This window comes from Puma concolor, unplaced genomic scaffold (assembly GCF_028749965.1).
Source record: "Puma concolor isolate L17-30 unplaced genomic scaffold, mPumCon1.1.hap2 unalloc_scaffold_27, whole genome shotgun sequence".
NCBI lineage: Eukaryota > Metazoa > Chordata > Mammalia > Carnivora > Felidae > Puma > Puma concolor.
Window position 1 is genome coordinate 388,823 of NW_028240233.1, and position 23,745 is coordinate 412,567.

Here is a 23,745-nt window from a genome sequence, read left to right on the forward strand (position 1 = left end):
GAACTATCCTTACTAGTAGAGGGGGAAAAATGTGGACTCAGAAAAAACACAACATAAGGAAGTGTTTTTGCTTTGGCCTGGCAAATATTAATAATTGTCTCAGGTGCTAAAGAATTGATTTACCATATTAAGAATTTCGTTTACATTTTTTGTTTTATTATTTCTAGAAGATACTAGGTAAATTTTAGGAGCAAATTATTTTATGCTGTATATTTCTGAACTTGGATATTTGATATTGTTTTAGCATGTCTAGATATTTTCTCTATGACCTAAATTATGTGTTTCTTGCAGCTACAGCTAGTAGAAAAATATATAAGACTAGTTTGCTGAATCGTGCAGAAGATGTAAAAGGTGAGTGAGATTCAAATAAAGATGTCAGATTGAGACTCTTGTGTTTTGCTTTTTTTCTTATTAAATATTGCCCCCTGCCATTCTCATATATATTTCCATGATTAGTTTTAATACACACATATGTTCCTACTGATTAAATAATTTTCTGTCTTGTTTTTAAAAGGTGTTCTAAATATTTAGGTTTACCTAGATTTTTGATGTGGAAATAATAAAATTTAGGCCCAGCTATAAAAATTTAAGATAGTATATCTTGAAATACAGTGACCAAACTGAATCTCCTTGTATAAATGTTTATATAAAAAATAACTATTATATTTGCAGTTTTTGCTGCTAAAATTAACCTGAGTGGTGTCTCAGCCTTATTCTGATGTATTGTGTTATGTAAGCTTATCTTCAGTGTGGGATATTTTGGGTATAAATGAATAGATAATTTTAGTCCATTAGTATTTCTCTTTAAAAATTTAAATGTCCTTAGCCTCTTTTTTTTATGATGAAATTGATACCACCATACATTAGGAATTTATATTATATTTTGATTTTTATTTTAATATCCTCGTATCTTTCTCTTTTGTTGGGTTGCAAGATGATGACCATGACCTTGACTCTATTCTTGAAAACATGGCAATCAGACTTACAGCTGAGGAACTTAATGATGTACGAGTTGCTTCAGATGCTTCAGATGTACCAGTTGATGGTGAGTGATTTAGATATCATTATGCCTTCATGAAAATTTGGGTTTTGCAGCTGACATTTTTTATAGGACTTATGTAGCTGAAATAAGAATTATTTTTTCTCTCAATATATTAATCTAAAGTTGATACTTATTCGTTTATTTAACAAATATTTACTGAGCACTATATAGCATGTATTCTGCTCAGTGCCAGAAATACAATGACCACGAAATACAGACATAGTCCTTGACCCAAGGAACTTAATGTCTAGTGTATCACAATTCTTAGTATTCTAGTAGAGGCTGAGAATGTTGCTGGGGCCTCAGTCAGGTTAGTAGTTTTCACAGGAACAAGGGCTTTGGTTTCAGCCAATATGAATGACATTTTTGCCACTTCTATATAGGCATGGATCATCATATCCTTGGACCAGACTTCACGATTCAAGGTCAGTATTGTATGTATTAAATAAAATATTAGGATTGAAGTGTGATGCATCACAAAGTAATCCCCACTTTAAATAAACCAAAAAAGAATATATTTAGCTGAGCACAATCCACTGAGGTCAAGCAATATCACCTAGAAACATTTTACTGAATACTGCCTCTTACCTGAAAAAATATTTTTTTTCACATGATTCATATACTATTTAGTTATGTCTTTGCCATGGGTTTTATACCCTTCTGATAGGGTGAGTTTTTTTTTTCCCCAAAAGATATTTTTATTGAATCATTCCTTAATTTTCAAGTACTACTGTGTACCAATGAAAAACATGTAGTTAGTTTTTTATTTGCTTATTTTCTTTATGCTTTTAAGTTTCCCTGGGACATCTGGAAAAAAATAACTAAGTGGGACTATCAACAATTGCCAGAGGTTATTTTTAGCTTCAGAAACTCACTTGGGGATGTCAGATAAAAGGCAGAATAGGAACCACCGAAAAACTCTCTCCTCCATAAGAGCAATGAGCAAACTGGCAAAAATGGTCAAAATTAACATTTTCAGAACTGGAAATTAACCAAAGGTTTGCTGCAATCTGGGAGGATTTAAGAGAAAAAAGACTGAATCTCAGTAAGAATAGTGAGCTTTGTGATATTTTAATTTGCCCTATTCCCATCCTCTGTCTTACAGCTCCGTAATAGCCTTGAAAAATAACATTTTCTATTTGCAGTGAAAGCTAGTAGCCTGGAAACCACTGGAGGGAGCAGAGGGGAACTGGAGCTCTTTCAAAGCCTTATTGCCTAAGAACTGTCATTATTTGGTCTGTTTGGTGGTTCCTTGGAGTGAGGCTTTATATCTGTCTCCCTTTATGTATGAATTAATAAATGAATAATTCATGAGTATGGAAAGATGAATCAAGAGATAAACTGAAAAGAGCAGAAAAGAATAAGAAAAAATAATAATTATTTGGAGTCATAAAGAACTAATAGCAATTACTGCAGTGGTAGAGTAATAATTAGTCAGCAGCCATACTGAAATGGACGCAGTGATTAAGAAAGAAGAGGAGAAAGTATGTTAGTAAAAGACAAGAGATGAGAATTATGGCCTTTACTTCTTTTACTCTTGGTACCTGCATGAGTCTTGTCCCTGCCAGAACAAAGATGAACACAGAGAGCATGAACTGTCCTGTAGAGTTTATGAACTAGTGTGGCATCATAAAATGTTTTTCCTAGACTCCGAGTCCATTTTGCAAATACAAATTGAACCCCAGAAAGCCTGAAATTAAAAATTAAAAATGGACTCAAATAAAATAGTGGAAATACTGGACTCTGCCTTAAGCTTTTTTACAGTATGGGTACTTTATGTTTTCATTCTAAAGCTCTATCTATCATTTTCTGGATCCCAACTAAGTCTTTTTTTTTTTTTTTTTTTTTTTTTTAACAGCTAATGGGAACTTTGATGTTGGTATCTTAATGGATGGAATGGATGGAATAAAAGCCAAAACAGGTAATAGAATAACAACTAAGAGTAAGATGCTACTAGAAATCTAAGAACCAAATTCTTTCCACTAAATTACAATATAATGCTCTTTCCACATCATGATTGCATGGACTTTTAAAATCTGTCTTACACATCTTATAAAAATGTTTATGTATAAATGCCTACAGTTAGATAATAGATTATCAGAACTTTTAGCAATAAAACTTCAGCGCTCTTTGTTGTTTCCCAAGTCATTATCTGAAATCTCTGCCAATAATTAGCATACCTTCTTTTATGGCGGAAAGCTAAATTCCAGTTTAACACAGTAAAAAGTGAAGGAAAGTTTTGGTAAAGTTAGAGGCGATCTCAAAGCAATAAAAGTGCTGAGAAAACTATTTAGATCAGCAATCTGTATCATTCTAATGCACTGCGAAGTTTATACTCATAATCGCATGCTCTGTTGCCCTGCCTATCATTCAGAGATTATACTAGAAATAACAAGAAACCTCTGTAGGCCCAAAGGCCTATTTTTTAGGCTGGGTCTCTTTTCATTCAGCAGTTAGCTGTAATGCTACAAAGGCAATTTTTTTTTTTAATTGTGTGGAATCACGACATCATTCACAGTAATACCAGAAGTCTCCCTTCTTTTGCTTTGAAGGAGAGGTTGAGGTCAATGACATGAAAAAAGTTCCAGGAAACATGGGGATAGAACTCAAAGATAAGAAACAGGGAGAGTTGGTGAACAATCTGCCAGTCGATGGTGAGAATTTCTCTAACAATTCTATTTCATATCTAAGTGAAAAAGATTGTCCAAAAAAATCTTTTACAAGGTAATGACTGTTTTCTCTTACGAAGACATACCTACGGGGTCCTCTCATTCTTAGTTGGGAATGAGGTGGCTTTAGTCAGAAATCCTGCGACCATGGTTGAGAAATCCTGGCTATTATTCTTGAATACACTGTGATTCTGAAATTTTAAAATGAGAAGAGGAAAAGGAAGGCATTGAAAAGTATGAAATGGAAATAAATGAGAAATTACAAAGAATAAATGGATGGGAGGGGTTCTGCCTGTTAGAGGGCCAGCAATAAGTGCCTTAGGTGCCAGTGAATGAAGAGTGGCCTTATTTTCTCCGTTTCATATATTTTTAAAAATCATTGAGAGTATATTTGTACTGTATGGAAAGGTAAAGTCTGACTTTGTGAAATGATGGCTTCTCTGTTGCTTAATAACGAATTTTGGTGAGATTTTGATTTGTATGCTTCTTAAAGCTGATACATCTATCAGGATAGGCTGATGGTTGGCACAGAGGCCTTTTTCATTAATTTATTCTAAAAGGATAACTGACATATAACATTAGTTTCGTGTGGACAACATAGCGATTCAACAATTACACACATTATGAAACACCATGGTAAGTGTAGTTGCCTTCTGTTGTCATAGTTATTACATTATCGACTCTGTTCCCTATGCTATACTTTTCATCCCTCTGACTTATTTTCTTTATAACTAGAAGTTTGCACCTCTTAATCTTCTATTTCACCTAATCCCCCACCCACCTCTACTTTGGCAACCACCTGTTCTCTCTATTTATGAGTCTGTTGTTTGTTTGTTATACTTTTTAGATTCCACAAGTAAGCAAAATCATATGATATTTGTATTTCTCTGTCTCACTTACGTCATTTATCATAATAGCCTCCAGGTCCATCCATGTTGTCATTAATGGCAAGATTTCATTCTTTTTTACGGCCGAGTAGTATTCCGTTATGTGTATGTGTACCACCTCTTCTTTATCCATTCATCGGTTAATGGACACCTAGGTTGCTTCCCCGTCTTGGCTATTGTAAGTAATGCTGCAGCAAACAAAACGGCATAGTATCTTGCCAAATTAGCGTTTCCATTTTTTTCTTGTAAATACCCAGAAGTGGAATTACTAGACCATATGGTACTTCTATTTTTAGTTTTTGGAGGAACCTCCTTCCTATTTTCCAGAGTGGCTGCACCAATTTACATTCCCACCAATAGTGCACAAGGGCTCCCTTTTCTCCTCACCTTCACCAGGACTTATTATTTATCTTTTTGATACTACCCATTCTGATTGGTGTGAAGTGATATCTCATTGGGTTTTGATTTGCATTTTCCTGATGATTAGTGATGCTGAGCATCTTTTCATGTGTCTGTGGGCCATCTACATGTCTTCTTTGGAAAAGTCTATTCATGTGCTCTGCCCATTTTTAAATTGGATTATTTGTCATTTTTCGGTGTTCAGTCGTATGAGTTCTTTGCATATTTTGGATTTTAACCCCTTACTGGATATATCATTTGCAAACACCTTCTCCCATTCAGTAGTTGCCTTTTTGTTTTGTTGATGGTTTCCTTTGCTGTGCAATGAAGGCCTTTAAAGATGAAAATATACATAAGATGTTAAATTTTGATACTTGCCACTTTTCAGATATTTTGATAGCATATTTATGCTTCTTTTAATCCGCCCATACTTTTGCAGACAATGTATGTTCTATCCTGGGGGATAGAGTTCCATAACTTATTGAAAAGTTTATAATTTGTGGCAAAGAAGAAAATAAGTCTAGTCTGAAAAGTGATTAATAAACAAAAAAATTAGTAATGGTTAAAGAAATTTACTCAGAAAAAGATATTTTTCTCTGGGTATCATCCACAAAAAAATCATGCTTATTGGATGGAAGGATGAAATTTGTTATCCCCACTAGTGTATTTCACTGAGTAGCTCACCGATTACCTTTAAAGCTTTCTGCTCTATGGACTGACCAAAGGAAGATATTTTATTCTAACTCTATTATTGAACATATTTTAAATATTTGAACAATGTAGTTAGCTATGTTTTTTGTGCTAGAACTTGTAACTATATATTATCCACGAATTAATAGTTTTGGTCACATTTAAGAGTGACTACATTTTGGTGTTATTTCTTTCAGTTTCCTAGGGGTGAGGATGATTGATATCAACAATCATGTTGATATAACAACAATCACTGTTCTGGAAAACATGAGGTTGAATCTTACAGAAAAGGAACCTAAAAATATGAGACAGAATCTACAAATTAATGCTGCGCATTTAATATAGCATTGAACCACTTGGGAAATCTTGGGCTTAGGAAGTGATGGAAAGACTCTCGAAAGCCACTAATTTGGCACTAAGAAGACATTTTAAAAACTCACAGAACACATCTCTAAATAGAAATGAATGCTATCCTAAAAACTTATATTAAGTTTATTATATCAACAACTTCTTTCACTGTGAATCATAAGTAATGCTGAGGTTTCCACAGGCCACAAAAGGCCAGAGAAGAGTCAGAGGGATAGGGAGCATGGAAGTAAGATGAAAAAGCATCTTAAATTGGAAAATCAAATCTAGGTCTATACCGCAGACATTGAAGTGAAGTACTGGCAATGGTTCAGTGGAAGTGACCTGGGAGTTCAGGAAAATGAGAATGGCTCCTGTTCTTGTCTGTAGCAATGAGATCTGTGGTCTAATAGCCCTAAGGTGCTAAAATATACCTTAGGCACCTTTTGCTGTCTCAAGTTGTCCCAAGATAAGGTGAAAGGCGACAGGTTCTAGTTTTACCCATCCTATTAAATTTTTCCAGATAATTAGAAAAGTCAAATGAGTCTTGGTACTCCTATTTAAAATGTTAAATGATACTATGAAGACATAAATTACACTTTCTCTCTTTTTTCATATCCTTAGCACGGGCTAATTAAGTTAATAATACACAGAAACGAATGCATTTTTAATATTGTAGAAACATTCCATTTTTCTTATTTCCCATCCCTATTGCGTTCCTAAGGTGGGAAGGGTAATGTGGGTAATTTGGACAGCATTCTGGGGGAAATGAGGATTAAGCTCCCAGAAAAGGAACAGAAAAAGCTGACCGAAAACCTGCTACTTAATGGTGAGGATTTTAGAAATAACTGTGTCTTTGAAGGGAGTTAGCGCTTGTGAACACGCATACCAGAATTTCTAAAGCACTCAGAAGATATTTGCAGATCTTAAGGAGGGATTAATTCCTAATGTAAAAGTCCTATTTCTTCATTTTTATAAACTCCAGGGAGCAGAATGAAGTTCTGTTTGTAGTTCATTATTTCATTTAACACTCTCTGAAAAAACTTCCTTTCCCCCATCATCCCTATATCCTCAAAATACTCAGATTTATGTCTTCAGATCAATTTTCCCACTCAAATATTGTGTGTTGTAAGTTTTATAGGACTTTTCTTTCTTTTTAAAGTTTATTTTTGAGAGACAGAGAGAGTGGGGGAGGGTCAGAGAGCGAGGAGAGAGAGAGAGAATCCCAAGCAGGCTCTGCATTGTCAGCACAGAGCCCAACGCAGGACTGAATTCCACGAACCATGAGATCATGACCTGAGCTGAGATCAAGAGTCAGACACTTAACCAACTGAGCCACCCAGGTGCTCCGCTCAAGGAACCTTGTAATCTGTTGCAGTCTGTTCAAGTCTCAGTGACATGGTAGAAAGATGGTTTCATAGACAATGCAGAGATCGAGACCGAAACTTCCCTTATTTTCTTCCAATTTCTTCTTTGTCGTCTCCCCATTCTACCCCCATGTCCTTCTAGTCTGAGGCACCGAATGTCCCTTTTTGGGTTATCATTTACTTTATTGGGACTAATTACAATTTCATTATAGTTAGTAGCTTTATCAAAGGACTCTGTGAATACCCAGAACACCCCAAAACGAAACCCTATATCCTTTAGCTATCACCCTTTTATTCTCTCCCCACCACCCTACGAGCCCTAGGCAACTTACTAATCTATTTTCTGTCCCTATAGATTTACCTATTCTGGACATTTCATATAAGCGGGATAGTATGTAGTCTTTATGATTAGCTTCTTTCACTTAGTATGACGGTTTCAGGTTCATCTATATTGTAGCACGTATCAATATTCCATTCTTCCTTTTTTCCAATTTATTTATGGTGGTAAGATGCACATAACATAAAGTTTACTACCTTAACCATTTTTAAGTGTCCAGTTCAGTGTTATTAAGCACCTTCACATTTTTTGTGCAATGACTACCACCATCCGTCTCCAGAATTCTTTTCATTTTGTAAAATTAAAACTCTGTATCCATTAGGGGCGCCTGGGTGGCTTGGTCAGTTAGGCGTCCGACTTCGGCTCAGGTCACGATCTCACGGTCCGTGAGTTCGAGCCCCGCGTCGGGCGCTGTGCTGACGGCTCAGAGCCTGGAGCCTGTTTCCGATTCTGTGTCTCCCTCTCTCTCTGCCCCTCCCCCGTTCATGCCTTGTCTCTCTCTGTCTCAAAAGTAAATAACCGTTAAAAACAAAAACAAAAACGAAAACACTTCCCATTGTCCCCTCCCACGAGCCCCTGACAGCCACCCTTCTACTTTCTGTCTGTATGGTTTTGACTAATCTAAATACCTTATATAAGTGGAATCATGCAGTGTCTATTTCCGTGACTCGTTTATGTTACTTACCCTACTGTCCTCATGTTTCATCCAGGTTGTAACATATGTCAAAATTTCCTTCCTTCTTAAGACTGAATAATATTCTACTATAGGTATATATATTCATTCATCCATCAGTGGATACTCGAGTTGCTTCCACATTTTAGTGATGGTGAATATGTTCTGTGAACATGCGTATACAATTTCATTCCTTTTTGTTGCCTAATAACACATTCTGTTGTATGTGTATATGTTGTGTTTATTCACTCATCCTTTGATGGGCATCTGGGTTCTTTCTGCCTTTTGGCTCTAATGAGCATTTCCAAATATATACAAAGTAGGAAGAATAATATAATGAATGATAAGGAATAAAGAATAATAGAATGAACCTAGATTCAACAGTTATGAAGATTCATCTCACTTGCTTCTTATTTATTTATTTAATTCATTTTTGAGAGACAGACAGAGACAGAGCATGAACGGGGAAGAAGCAGAGAGAAGGAGACACAGAATCCAAAGTAGGCTCCAGGCTCTGAGCTGTCAGCACAGAGCCTGACGCGGGGCTCGAATTCACAAACCGCGAGATCCCGACCTGAGCCGAAGTCCAATGCTCAACCGACTGAGCCACCCAGGCGCCCCTCTTATTTATTTCAAAGCAAATTTTCATTTAGTCCTTATATACTTCAGTACACATCTTCTTAAAAGTATGGATTTTTTTGGGCGCCTGGGTGGCGCAGTCGGTTAAGCGTCCGACTTCAGCTCAGGTCACGATCTCGCGGTCCGTGAGTTCGAGCCCCGCGTCGGGCTCTGGGCTGATGGCTCAGAGCCTGGAGCCTGTTTCCGATTCTGTGTCTCCCTCTCTCTCTGCCCCTCCCCCGTTCATGCTCTGTCTCTCTCTGTCCCAAAAATAAATAAAACGTTAAAAAAAAAAATTTTTTTTTAAAAAGTATGGATTTTTTTACATGACTGCAATACCATTATACAGTTTATTTTTAAATTTCCCTTCTTTAAAATATTTTTTACAGTGAGCTTATTCAAATAAAGAACCCAACAAGCTTTACACACTGCATCTATTATGACACTTAAATCTCACGTACTCTACAGCTATTCCTCTACCTTCTTTGTCTTTTCTTTTTAGGCACTGATTTTTTTTTTAGAAACTGGGTTGCCGATCGTCTGGTAGCATTTCTATATACTAAAAAAAGAAAAATTTCCCATCTACTAAATTTACCCGTTTTTGTCTGTTTTCTCATCTCTCGTTTCTCTGTTGTCCGTATTCCTCATAAACCAGGAGTCAGCTCTGATGGCTTAATTATTTTCATCTTCAACATTTTTTGACAAGAATACTTCATAAGTAATACTGTTTATTTCACATTGCATTCCATCGGGAAATACAAATCTAGTTTATCTTTTTGAAAACGGCTCTACAGGTGTCCCAAATCATTTATTTAAAAGTCTGTCACCACATCCTTGAATTTGAGATGCCATCCTAACTATATACTTGATTTCTATGTGCACTTGTCTATTTTGAGAATTTCCATTCTGTTCTATTGGTCTGCTTATTCATGCTCTAAATTGTGTTGAGTATAACAGCTTTATAGTCTTTTGATATGAGTAGACCTAACCCCTCACTCCTCAGCCCTTGTACGCACACACACACACGCACACACACACGCTCCCTTGTCCACCCCGCCCAGTTCTGGCTGTTCTTTATAGAAACATCTTTTTTGTGTGACTTTTAGTAGGAGTGTATTTGTCTTGTTTTTTTTTTTTTTTCTTTCATTTTCCATTTGCTGTGTAACATATTTCCTGGTGAGAAGATTGATTTGTTAGGGTTTGAAAACCACTTGTATTATGAGAGGACTTATCACATGTACGTGTTTACTGTTGTGCCAAGTTTAAATCCCAACATAATGAAGAAATATGAAAGCATATCATGCACCCTTATTTCTTGTTTTCTGTGGTATAGAAATACTGACTACCCTTTCAACTTTAACATCGAAATCTTCCACATTCAATACAGATCCGCGTTATTGTGAGTCAAGATTTAACCACGTGGTGATGTACCCACTTGGCTGTAGCTCCGGCCTCCGTGGGTGCAGACAATGCCATATGCACGGTGTGCACCAGTAAGAGTGCCCCATAGACACCGTGAGCTGCCCACTAGGAAGCTCGGGAAAGACACACCACCGCTACTTGGCACTAAACCAAGGATTGTCCCAAAGGACTTTCCCGCAGCCCTAGATTCACTAGTGGGTAGAGGATGAGTTCCATGTGGTTCAAGGTCCCCTTCATGTTCCCATACAGCTGTCTTGTTTCCTTCCTCCCTCCTTCCTCCTCTTTCCCCCTTCTTTTCATTTCTAAGCATTTTTTTCTCTTTTTCGGCTATCCTGGGTCATTTTGTATTGTTTCCTATCTCCTGCAGATGCAGATACTTTTAGCTTGTTTTCCATTGCTTTACACATAGGAAGCACAATAGTTTTGTAACTTGTGACTGATAACTTCTTTATTTATTTATTTATTTATTTATTTATTTTTTATTTATATATGAAATTTATTGTCAAATTGGCTTCCATACAACACCCAGTGCTCATCCCAAAAGGTGCCCTCCTCAATACCCATCACCCACCCTCTCCTCCCTCCCACCCGCCATCAACCCTTAGTTTGTTCTCAGTTCTCAACAGTCTCTTATGCTTTGGCTCTCTCCCACTCTAACCTCTTTTTTTTTTTTTTTTTTTCCTTCCCCTCCCCCATGGGTTCCTGTTAAGTTTCTCAGGATCCACATAAGAGTGAAACCATATGGTATCTGTCTTTCTCTGTATGGCTTATTTCACTTAGCATCACACTCTCCAGTTCCATCCACGTTGCTACAAAAGGCCAGATTTCATTTTTTCTCATTGTGCCTGATAACTTCTAAATCTAAAGTTTTTATGAGCATGTTGCTGCTGCCTGTTATTTCTGCTTATTCTCTCTCAAGTAGCTTGTTTCGCTCTGTGTTTGATTCTTTTGAGTGTGAGCTATTTTCCTTGGAAAATTATAGAAAGAAACCTTTGAGGGTGAGGATGGAAGCATGTTCCCAAGGAATACTTGCCTTTGCTTCTGCTGGGCACTTGGACAGAATCACCCACACTCCATGAGGTCATCAACATGACAGTTCAAATCCAGATGGAGCAAGTATATTTAGAACAGAAGCAGTACCAGGGCTCTGCTTACCTCCCTAGGTTCCTACTTTTGATGAGGCTTTGCACTAGTAACGTACTCTCTTATCAGCTCTTTAGCACTTTTGAGGAGATGCTTTTTACATTTTATCCAAGATTTCAGTTTCCAGAGGAAGGTTGGTCTGAATAACATCGTCCTCCACATAAATGGAAACAGAACTTGATGATCGATTTTTGTCAGGAGTTGAGGCATCTAATCTGGGAGTTCAGGAAAAAAAAAAACAAAAACCCTCATTGTCAGCCACAGTTTGATTTTACCACTTGCTGTGAAAGATTTGAAAATTGCTCATTCACCTGGAAGATTTCTATTCGAATTCTAACATCCTTATTGACCCCCTTGATATATGTGAATAGACTATATTAAATCTTGTTTTCCCCATGAGACTGATAATCATTAATGCACTATGAGTAATGCGAGTGGTCACATTTTGGAATCAGTGAGTTTTCCCCGTATTCTTTACTTTTTCACAAGGAGAGATTATTGATGTCGATAAAATGGATTCTCCTTTGCAAACTATGGGGATGAACCTTTCAGAAGAGGAAATTAATGATCTGACACGTGACCTACCAGCCGACGGTGAGTATTGAAGATACGTTTGAATCGGTTAATCTGAGCTTCTATAAAAGAATCTCTGAAAACTCTACTTTGGCATTAAGAAGACGGAAAACATGAAAGATGACTCAGACTGGAAGTAAACATGTTTTGCCCCTTGACATTTTCAGTAACTTCATTTCCACTTGGAGTATGGCCAAGGCCAAGGCCGCTATTAGAACTGAACAAAATTAGAGAGAGACACTGCTGTGGAGGGAAGGGAGTGGGGTGCATTAAATAGAAGAAACTTTAACACAGAAAAAATTTTTAAAAATTATAGAGAAAAGAGAGCAGAGCCCGAAGTGGGAAATTATTTTTAATTTCTTTTAAGTAAGCTCTAGGCCCAGTGTCGAGCTCAGTTCACAACCTGAGATCAAGAGTTGCATGCTTTACCACCTGAGCCAGCCAGGTACCCCTAAGTGGGAGGTTATTAAAATAGCATTTCTGTCTTTGCCTCACCATTTTCAAGGACACGTAGAAAGGCAGAATAGGGGCGTTTGGGTGATTCAGTCTGTTGAGCGTCCAACTCTTGATTTCGGCCCAGGTCATGGTCCCAGGGATGTGGGATCGAGCCCTGCATCCAACTCTGTGCAGAGTGTGGCCTGCTTTGGACTGTCTCTCTCTCTCTGTCTCTCTTTCTCTCTCTCTCTCTCTCTCTCTGTCTCTCTCGTGCACACGCGCGCTCACTCTCTCTCTCTTAAAAGAAAAAAAAAGCATGATAAAGGAGGAATATGAAGTGTAGGACCTATTTCCTGCACCAAAAGAATAGGACCAAGTTTTCCAGATACCCTTGAGGGGAAAAGGAACAGTAACCACTCAGGCCTGAATGTGTGGAATGTCTGAATGCTCAGCGGCCCCACCTATGCCTCTGCTTACATCCCATCATTCTGAGCTGGATTCCATGGTCCAAGGACTGACTGTTCCCAAAGCTCTAATCTCCCTTGATGGGCTAGAGACAAAGTCTCAAGTTTAGTACATTCTGAATTGGGGCTAAAAGAATTCTCAAGCTAAATAAGCAAATGTTAAATATCAGCCTGAGAACGTTATAGTAGGGCTAAGAAGTATCTGTCTGGAACATGCCTTAACTATCATATAACCTTAGATGAATCAATACTTGCTCATCTTATTAAGGTGCATTTATTCACGTCATTGTGTAAGATAAGCAGTGTACCCTTAAAAATATTTTTGTTAATTCATTTGATTTATTCTCTAATTTTTACCTCTGGTAGTGTACTAGAAGGACCATGCAAGTGGTCTTCACTGTCTTGTTTTCTTTGCTTGCAATGGTGTATCCGTGAATGAGACTAGATATGGAACAATCAGCTTTCATAATAGAAAACTATTTTTTGTCTATTTGAGATTATGGTGGAATTTTTTTTCATATTGCTAAAAAAAGCAGAATTATGGGTGGAAATATAGCAATTATTTGAAACTATCCTCTGGTATTGCCAATGATTTCTGTTCCTTATTTTAAAATAATAATTTCAGATCAACCAACATAATGAAAATCATTGTGAGATTAAAAAGTACACATGAAATAAAATGGACATGTGGAATGATTAATCCTTTTTTCTTTAAATCAGAGTTAGAATTTTTTTTAAGTTAATTTATTTATTTTGAAAGACACAAAGAGAGCGTAAGCGGGGGCTGGGACAAAGAGGGGGGTGGACAGAGGATCCAAAGTGGGCTCTGTGCTGACAGCAGCAAGCTTGATGCAGGCTTGAACTCATGAACCGTGAGATTACGACCTGAACTGAAGTCGGATGCTTAACCGACCGAGCCACCCAGGCACCCCCAGAGTTAAAATTTTTAAGTTATTGCTTATTGGTGATCTGCTCATCTGAAGAGTTACCATCAGTATTGAGCTTAAAAAGAAGTTTTGTGAAAGATTAAGGCTCAAGCATAGAGCCCCAATTATATCATTTGGGACAGAAAGACCCCATTTAGGGCAAAGCTTTTCTCATACTGTGTCTGTCAGGACGGAGATATGAATTTACTGGAGAGGGCAAGATTCAGTTGAAATGGGACCCAAGTTAAATAGCGAATTTTACACCAAATAGGTGTTATCATCTTTGTTTCTGAGAATTTCCGGTGGCCCCGTAAAACTGACACATATCTTCATGCTTTCCTGACCTCACTAATTGGTTTTACTACAGAAATAACTTTTGGAATGTTCTGCCTCAAAAGATCCAGAAGAAAAACAAGGAAGATTCTCGTTTAGCCTAGATTTAGCAACCAATGAATAAATGTATATTTATCCTGCTCACTGTTCTAATACTTGTTATTGTGTACATGTAAGTGTCACACAGCTTCTGCTAAGAGTCACTGCGTACTTCTAATACTTCAGTAAATCTTTTTGAGTTATCCAGGACCTTCATTTGTAAATTTTCCATGGTATAGGGGTTTTTAGATACTGTATACTGTAATTTATTACTTACAATCTAAAATCAGGAATTTTTCAAGTAACTTACCAACAGTGACAGTTTTTTAGGTCGTTTTTCTTTCTTGGCAAAATATAGATCTCAAAAATCATCTATTCGTGAGATATTTCTGTTCTTTACCATATTAATGTCTTTTTAAATATTAATTTGTATGAAATTCAATTTGTCTACTATGTCTACTACGAAAACTATGCAAATCATTAGAGTTGGGAAGTTAAGCTCAAAATGAATATTGCCCTCAAGCAAATCGTACGTCATGCAAATCAAGAGTAAACTGGTCTGCCTGGGTCAGTGAACATGAAAGGAAATAGTAATTAGAATCTCAGTAAAGAAAGAGATCATTTCAAAAGTCCCGTTAAAACAGTGGTGAATAAGATCCCAGTTTTAAATTTTGTTTTCCCTGGCGTGGCCCAAATCATCTTTGGTTTTCCAAAGTGTAAAGCTAAAAACAAAGTCTGATGAAAAGAGGTGACTTTTGAATCTCACACCTTTAGCGTTTTGCCATATGACAATGGATGAAAGCAGTTGTTAAAACGGGCACCTTTATAACAAGCAGAGTGATTATTTTCCATGTCCTTTTGTGCTCCTTGGGGTAGGTGGGGGATAAAAAGTAGCCAATGAATGCCATTGTGCTTCCTGTTTTGCATTTCTCAGTGAATGCCACTATGTATTTGATTTACATTTTCTTACAGTTCATGGGAAGGTTGAAATGAGAACGCACATGGATGGAATGAAACCTTTTACAGGTAAATAAGAGACTGTCACTTTTGTCCTGGAAAATATTTTGCTCACAGGGATGGATGATCAAAAACAGTTTGGGGAAGGGGGTCAAAATGCCACAAAGCTCTCTTACTATAAGTCACCTTTTTCTCAATTCTGCTTTCACTTGGTTGAGGTACCAAACTTTGACTATTTTCCAGAGTTCTAAGGAAGTTGATTCTGATAGTTCTTTCTCACTCATTGTGTTCCGGTGGAAGGATAGTTTCATGAAGCAACCCACTCACTGCTCAGCTGTTTTTGCCAATGTCGCTCAATCTTTCAATAAGAAATTACTTTTAAGTAGATCTAGAGGATACAATGTTAAGTGAAATAAATCAGCCAGAAAAAGACAAATACCGTTTGATTTCACTCATGTGGAATTTAAGAAACAAAGGAATGGGGTGCCCGGGTGGCTCAGTCAATTAAGCATCCGACTTCGACTCAGGTCACGATCTCATGGTTCATGAATTTGAGCCCCTCATTGGGCTCTGTGCTGACAGCTCTGAGCCTGGAGCTGCTTCAGCTTCTGTGTCTCCCTCTCTTTCTCTGCCCCTCCCCCACTCACGCTCTGTATTTCTCTCTCTCTCTCTCTCTCTCTCTCTCACAAATGAATAAACATTAAAAAAAATTTAAAAAACAAACAAACAAAAAAAAAAAAAAACAGAAACACAAACCAAAAAAAAACTAGACTCTGAACTATAGAGACCACATTGTTGCCAGAAGGGAGGTGGGGGAGGGGATGAGTGAAATAAATTGATGGGATTAAGAGTTCATTTGTTATCATGAGCACCGATTAAGGTCTAGAGTTGTGGAATCATTATATTGTGCATTGTACACTTATTCCAGTTACATTGTAAAGCCCTGACAGGATCAAATTATTGTCATTATGAAGAAAAAAGTCACATTATTCAGAGACAAGAATAAATACAATAAATGATAGCTGAATTTATACTATTTTCATCTAGTATCTTAATTTGCTGGCCAATTATAAAACAAATTTGTTCTCAGCAGGGCAGACTTGTTCCCAGAAATAAAAGACCTTCCTTTTGTAAACACTAAGGGGTTATGTTCTATTATGTGACTTCCCCATAATTCTGTGTAGACGTGTCTCATTGTCCCCTTCCATTTCCTCAAATGGGGGGGGGATGCATTATAATGAGAATGAATTTTTCACCATTTCATGGAATGATTATTCTCAGACATTAATGTTCTTGTATTTTCAAAGGAAAAAAGGTTCATGTCAGTGATCTGGAGAAAGTTCTGGGAAGCATGGGGATCGAGCTCACAGCTGAGGAGCTTAAAAAGCTGCAGGAAACTCTGCCAATTGATGGTGAGCTATACAGAAGCCACAAAGACTTTCTAGGGAACTTGGTTTTGTGGCCCGTGTGAACAATTTAAAATTTTTACCTGTCGAGGGCTTTCTGACAAATCCTGAAATTGATTAGGAAAAGGCATTGTCATTTGGATTTAGTCTGCAGTTTACCAAACCCTTCAGCCATAGCTTTGCCATCTGAGTGTCAGGTAGTTGATCAGCCTATATCCTCAGGAAGAAAAGGAAGGAAACTGGAGGGGACGAGGAAAAGAAATAAAAGGGGAAGTGAACAGAAAAAGGAAAGGTGTGATTGTTTCAACAGAATAGTGTTTCCCTCAGCTGTCAGTCTCCTACTTGCCAGAAAATATATATATTTGTCACACTGAGACAGTTTTCTTTTCCATAACTTCTTTTTAAATTTAATACTGAGACAGAACACATGTCCCACTCAGTTACAGTTGTTTTACTGAAGTTATAAGTAAGTGGATGTTCATACCATTTCCCTTCTGACATGAATTGTTCCTTTTCCTATAGCTGCTGGAAACGTATTTCAGAATGCAATGCTGGATGGGGTGAAATCCACTCAGGGTAGGTTAAAAGCCTGATAAGAAAGGCAGAGACATCTGAAATCTTCAAGGTTCACATTTATCATTTAGACAGCGTCCTGTCTAGCTTCCTATGTATAGATCACTTAGTTACTTTCTTTCATTTTAAGTTTGTTTATTTACTTTGAGAGAGAAAGATGGTAAGTGGGGGAGTGCAGAGAGAGAGAGAGAGAAGGGGAATCCCAAGCAGGCCCTGCACTGACAGTGCAGAGCCGGACGCAGGGCTTGAACTCCCCGTCGCTGAGATCACGACCCGAGCTGAAATCAAGAGTCGGATGCTTAACCGACCGAGCCACCTAGGCACCCCAGTTACTTAGTTACTTTCGTCATCGTAATATTTTACGCTATCATGTCTCAATCCATCTTGCTAGGAATCCATACTCACAACCCCAAAAACCTAATCATACACAGCAAATTATGAAGAAAAGAATTACCGAATTTTTAGGGAGTTGTGTAAGGAAAGCTTGTTATGAAGGAAGATTGAAGGCACATCCATAGAAACAAAAAGTAGGTTAGGGTTGCGGGGGGCTGGGTGGAGAGGGGAGTGGGGAGTGACTACTTAATATGTATGGGCTCTCCTTTGGGGATGATGAAAATGTTTTGGAACTGGAAGTGATATTTGTACAACATTGTGAATATGTACCAAATTCCACTGAGGTGTTCACTTTAAAATGATTGATTTTATCTAAAAAAGTGCTAAGATTCTGCTTGTTTTTAAGGTTACCTTATGATCGTCACTCTGTTTTAATATTAGTTAGTTAATAAATTAGTGAGGTCCTATCATCAAAGCTCATTCCTATTCTCTCTAATATTGGTTATAATCAAATCACGTAGCCTATCCCTTCATGAGCTGTTTATAATACAGGCTTCCATTCAAGGTTTAAAGGACGAATTACTAATTCTGATTTTTCTGTTGATTATTTAATGCTCTTAGACATGTTAAATGGGAGTTCATACAGAAAAGTAATAATCACAGAAGTACATTTTCTCTTTTGTTTTTTATTGTAATAATGACAAAGTATATATATTCAGATAACAATTCGCATTCACAAATATATTTCTAATATTTTAAACTCATTTTTTTTTCATGTTTCGTTCCTGTATGTTTCCTAAGCAGGCAGAGTTAAGGTGAATACCCTGGACACTGTCCTGGAAAACTTGGGAATCAAGCTCACACAAAGGGAACACGAAGATGTGACAGAAAATCTACCACTTACCGGTGCGTGTTTCACATACTACTGTATCTTACAGGAGACTTTCTGCACTTGTACATGAGTGTGTCCATAATTAGTTTTACCTAGTATCAAAATGACATTTTTGCAAAGCTTAGAGAAGAAACTAGGCTTCTCTTCATTTCTATAAGCCCCATATCTTTAACCTCTTCTCTTTTGGATTCCAGGCATCACACACAGAACTATTATAACTACTTTCTGATCCAGTAATGAATTTACAAGGAGCAAAATGAATCTCATAGGCTGGCGAATAGAAAGGAAGGAAGAAAAATATGACTAATTTCCGTATTATTAGTATCCCTCAAATAGTTGTGTCCTAAGCCCATTAATCACTTTAACTTTTACAATTCCGTGTTACAATTCTCAGTGGACAGTGTTATCCACACTCCTATTTCCAAGTGTCATTATATGCTGAAAACTTCTAGATGTTTTTCTGCAGCCCAAATTCCTCCCCAAATATGGGTTGGGTAAAACCACATCCAGATTCCTGTTGGGTTGTATCTGCCAAATTCATTCTTGCTCAGCAAAGCCTCAGATCTTAAATTCACTATATTTAAAAATACCTACCCCAAACTATCTCCTAATTATACATTCCCTTTCTCAGCTGGTGGCACCATCATGTTCTTAGTAAAACAAATTTAAAAATTGACATTTTTCAGGGCACCTGGGTGGCTCAGTCGGTTAAGCCTCCAACTTTGGTTTAGGTCATGATCTCGCTGTCCACGAGTTCGAGTCCCGTGCTGGGCTCTGTGCTGACAGCTCAGAGCCTACAGCCTGCTTCAGATTCTGTGTGTGTCTCTCTCTCTGCCCCTCCCCCAATTGTTCGTTTTCTCTTTCTCTCTCTCTCAAAAAATAAATAAATATTAAAAAAAAACCGAATTGGTATTTTTCACTGCAACTTTTCCTTAGTGCCACATCTCATTGAATACCAAGTCCTACCAATTAGGAGTGCTGACTATTTCATACATCTGTGATCTGACCCTTGCTTTCCTTTTAGCTTTATCTTACATTATTTCCTGCTTCCACATTGCCCTATAACACTGAGGTGTCTGAACCATAGTATTGGATATAGGCAAGATTCTTATATAGTCGGCTCTCCACCCTGTTGCAAAGCAGTAGCTATAAATGGATGAATTTTAGCGGGAGCATCTCCTGATTTTATCATTTGCTGTATGTCAACCCAACTACTCTATTACAGTATGTTTACTTGTCCGTCTCACCCCAGAAACTGACTTGTTCAGAAATTATATTAAATTTATTATTAAATATATTTTAATCTTTGGTGCCTCATATGGTGCCTGAAATTTAGTAGATAATTCATAAAATTTTCTTCAATTAATATACAGATCTTCTTTGTTATTTAATGCTTATACCATGGCATCTGATTTGATTATCCAATTGTCCTTTTCCACATACTCTCCAACTCCTAGAACAAAAATACTTAGGCATATTTCACCAGCCAATTCTTGCCCATAAAATTAATCTCAAAGTTTACCTTTCCCAGAGCTCCCTGATCCATGGAATTCACTTTATTTACTCTTCCTCTTAGTTTAAAATTCATCCTATTCACACATATATTATTATACACTTAGCATATTGTATAAAAAGGGAGTGTCTTTATATCACTCTTCTTTGTTTATGAACTGTGATTTTCTTGTAAGTAGAAACCATACGTACATCATCTTATATTTAGAGGCAATAAATATTGAAGAATGAATGGAATGATGGAATAATTAGACTAAACAAATGAAAAACAGTGAAAAATACAAATAATTCAAAGTGACAGAAAGTCTTCAAGAGGAACGTCAAATATAGGCTGGCCTTCTAACACTTCATTTGAGCAGTACATAACCAAAGGGCTCCAAATCATTGGTATAAATGTTATCAAAGCAAAAAGACAATTGCCTAATCATCACTCATGCAGTTTTCTGCTTTCCAAAGAAGGTTTGGCAGAAATTATACTCATTTTGAAACAACCAGCAACATCCTGGCCAATTTCAGTGGCATACAAGGGAATACTTGTTCATACTCAGCACACGGGTGCAAACTTGGCCTTCTCTTGAACCCCCCCCTCAGAACCATCCTCATTCCAAGTTATTCCCAATAAGGCATAATATTCTTCTAAAGTTTATTGCTTTTTTTTTTATGACTCGTTACCCTTTAAAAAAAAAAATAATTCCTAGTGTTACACAAGGACTTCATGAAGCCTTAGGACATAGGAGAGCAAGTCTACACATTCAACTCATCATGTAGAATTTTTTTTTTTCAACGTTTATTTATTTTTGGGACAGAGAGAGACAGAGCATGAACGGGGGAGAGGCAGAGAGAGAGGGAGACACAGAATCGGAAACAGGCTCCAGGCTCTGAGCCATCAGCCCAGAGCCTGACGCGGGGCTCGAACTCACGGACCGTGAGATCGTGACCTGGCTGAAGTCGGACACTTAACCGACTGCGCCACCCAGGCGCCCCATAGAATTTTTATTAACCCATTAGCTTTCAGTGAACTGTTGAATCCCCTTTGTGACTAGTTATGATGTTACCACAAGTCCTTTCAGTTTGGAGACTCTCTGAAATATCTACCCGTCTTTTAGGGTTAAAGAGAAATACATACCTATCTTTACACACAAGTATATGTAGTGTTAATAGAAGAAACAGGTCACCAATTTGTGTGATCAAAAATCCCAAGATAGTTGTGATAGACACAGAAACTAGAGAAAGACAAATTGGGAAAAGGTAAGAAGACAAGAAAGGTGGTCCCCAAAGACTCCTCTGACAAATGTGGCTGAACCAAAGCTGATAAATGGCTACACAGCCAAATAAGTCACTGGGACCTTTCACCCTGCCAGTAAGATGGAGAGCAGCCTTCAAATTCAAGAGGTACATTCAAGACTCCATTTCGTCCAAGAGATAAAGACTCTCCCTCAACTAATGTGGAGTTAATTCTTTAAATCCAGGGTTTATATCCTTATAGTTGAGTCAGATAAAGCAGTGGAGCTAATGAACTTCGATCTCTTATTTCCCAATTTACCCTATTTTTTGTCTGTTTATATATGGCTCTCTGGCCTTATTACCTTATTTTGGCTTTCCTTGTAGCTAACGGGAAGGTTGAGCTCAGCACATTGATGGATGCAGTGGCCACTGTTACAGGTTAGTGAACAATTACTGTGACTCTAAGCTCCTAATTCGTACATTAAGTTATATTTTAATGCTCTATTCCAACTCTCCCATCACTACCTTTTTACTCTGCCATTTTACCATTTTATTGGGGAAGTGTTTCTACTTTAATTGTCTAAACTACGGGTTGGCAAACTCTGACCCTTGGGCCAAATCTGCTTCCGTTTGTGTAAACGATTTCATTGGAACACATCCAGCCCATTAGTTTGTGCATTATTTATGGCTGCTTTTACCATACAAAGGTGGAGCTGAGTAGTTGTGACAGAGATCATAAGTCCTACAAAACCTAGAATATTTTCTATTGTTTATAAACTTTTATAGAAAAGTTGGCTGACTCCTAGCCTAGAGTTTAACTTCAGAGTGATCTTACATCCTAGATTGTTATGGTTTACCACTGAGGGAGATTAATTTTAACGAATTATTTTTAATACCCTCTTTTACTCCAAGTAGTCCTTGTATACGTGATAAATTGTATGGAATTTTAACTTTTGATATTTACACTATATACTGAAGTGCAATGCTTGATAAAAAATTCTTGATCCTCTGAGGTTTCTTCCAAACAGTACTTTGATATGCATAATCTGAGTGTCAAGGGAAACAGACTTTCTGCAATTGTAGCCTCAAAGTACTAGCCCAGAGTACGCAGGACAGAAAGGCTGATGGACCCAGTTAAAATGTTTGAGTCACACAGTATTAAATCATTTAAAAACACACAGCAAAAAAAAAAATAAATAAAATAAAATAAAATAAAATAAAATAAAATAAAATAAAATAAAAACACACAGCAAAAATGGGGCAGAAATATGGAATACATTAACAAATTCAGGGTAGAGTGAATGGAAGGACTACACTACTTGAATCTAAGGTGTGTGATGTGCATAATAAGTTTTGTGTCTCTCTCTGTTCAGCAGCATTAGTTTTTCCTGCTGCTGATGTGGTTATAAGGACCAGAATTGAGATTCAAGCAGATGGACCACAGATGGAAAGTGCTCTAGCCTGTGACACAAACCCTTTCAGAAAGACTCAGGGTTAGGGGCACCTGGGTGGCTCAGTCAGTTGAGTATCTGACTCTTGACTTTGTATCAGGTCATGATCTCACAGTTCGTGAGATCGAGCCCCATGTCAGGCTCTGCACTGACAGCACAGAGCCTGCATGGGATTCTCTCTCTCTCTCTCTCTCTCTCTCTCTCTCTCTCTCAGTCTCTCTGCCCCCTCCCCCACTCTATCTCAAAGTAAATAAACTTAAAAAAACAAAAACAAAAACAAAAAAAGAAAGACACAAGGACAAGTACCTGTTGTTAATAGTTGTAGCTTGCCATTAAGGCCATCAAAGAGCCATAGGTTTTGTGTTCCTTGAGCAGAGGACACAGAAGACCTAAAAATGGTGTCACCAATGGATTGCCAAATTAGAGTCATTTGAACAAGTGTCATAAATATTTACCACATCTTGAATATTTGGTGCCTCAAGCAATGTTAGAGTATCACAAATATTTAGCGCTTCTTATACATTTAGTCTAACATGTATTTAGTGAACATGTTCTCCATGTGCATGTAATGCCTCATGAGTATTAAATATTGCTCAGTTCTTTCATTCCCTTCTATCTAACTTACATACCCTTTACTTAAAAACTACTTGTCTGTACTGCAAAACATCTTTTTTTTTTTTTAATTTTTTTTTTTTCAACGTTTATTTATTTTTGGGACAGAGAGAGACAGAGCATGAACGGGGGAGGGGCAGAGAGAGAGGGAGACACAGAATCGGAAACAGGCTCCAGGCTCTGAGCCATCAGCCCAGAGCCTGACGCGGAGCTCGAACTCACGGACCGCGAGATCGTGACCTGGCTGAAGTCGGACGCTTAACCGACTGCCCAGGCGCCCCTGCTCTGTACTTTTAGAGCCAGAAGATAATAAAGAACAAAAGTGACATGAAGCTTCTATTTACATATTTGTCATCTACAAATTAGACAAAACATAATAATGTGTGCAAATGCAGTGTCTTAGTTGTTTTTGGTCTAGTAAGG

The 23,745-nt window shown here is 37.5% G+C and overlaps 2 protein-coding genes across 8 annotated transcripts in view; one reads left to right on the forward strand and one right to left on the reverse strand.

The window, feature by feature from the left end:
- The window catches only part of LOC147571450 (pleckstrin homology domain-containing family M member 1-like), a 191,938-nt gene that overhangs the window by 52,671 nt on the left and 115,522 nt on the right, over positions 1 to 23,745 (reverse strand). The window contains exon 9 of one of the 7 annotated variants that reach the window (XM_086696390.1): positions 11,192 to 11,807. The exons of 5 other annotated variants lie outside the window; for them this stretch is intronic. The gene's annotated coding sequence lies outside the window, so the exon portion shown is untranslated. Of the gene's footprint in view, positions 1 to 11,191; positions 11,808 to 23,745 lie in introns of those variants that run through there. One more of the 7 variants, XM_086696396.1, reaches the window with a different exon arrangement.
- Positions 938 to 22,757, forward strand: LOC147571451 (uncharacterized). Its single transcript, XM_086696416.1, has 9 exons — positions 938 to 1,045; positions 1,426 to 1,467; positions 12,082 to 12,186; positions 15,335 to 15,388; positions 16,627 to 16,731; positions 17,248 to 17,301; positions 18,436 to 18,537; positions 21,644 to 21,697; positions 22,633 to 22,757. Exons 1-9 carry the CDS (start codon positions 970 to 972, stop codon positions 22,755 to 22,757), a joined length of 717 nt encoding a protein of 238 aa, XP_086552542.1. The 5' UTR covers positions 938 to 969.

What these genes read in the sequence shown, in the direction of transcription:
- LOC147571451 (XM_086696416.1), top strand. Translation starts at nt 970, where the DNA reads ATGGCAATCAGACTTACAGCTGAGGAACTTAATGATGTACGAGTTGCT. An exon ending in ACCAGACTTCACGATTCAAG is followed by an intron (nt 1,468 to 12,081) that starts GTCAGTATTGTA and finishes CTTTTTCACAAG; the next exon opens with GAGAGATTATTGATGTCGAT. An exon ending in TGGGGTGAAATCCACTCAGG is followed by an intron (nt 17,302 to 18,435) that starts GTAGGTTAAAAG and finishes TTTCCTAAGCAG; the next exon opens with GCAGAGTTAAGGTGAATACC.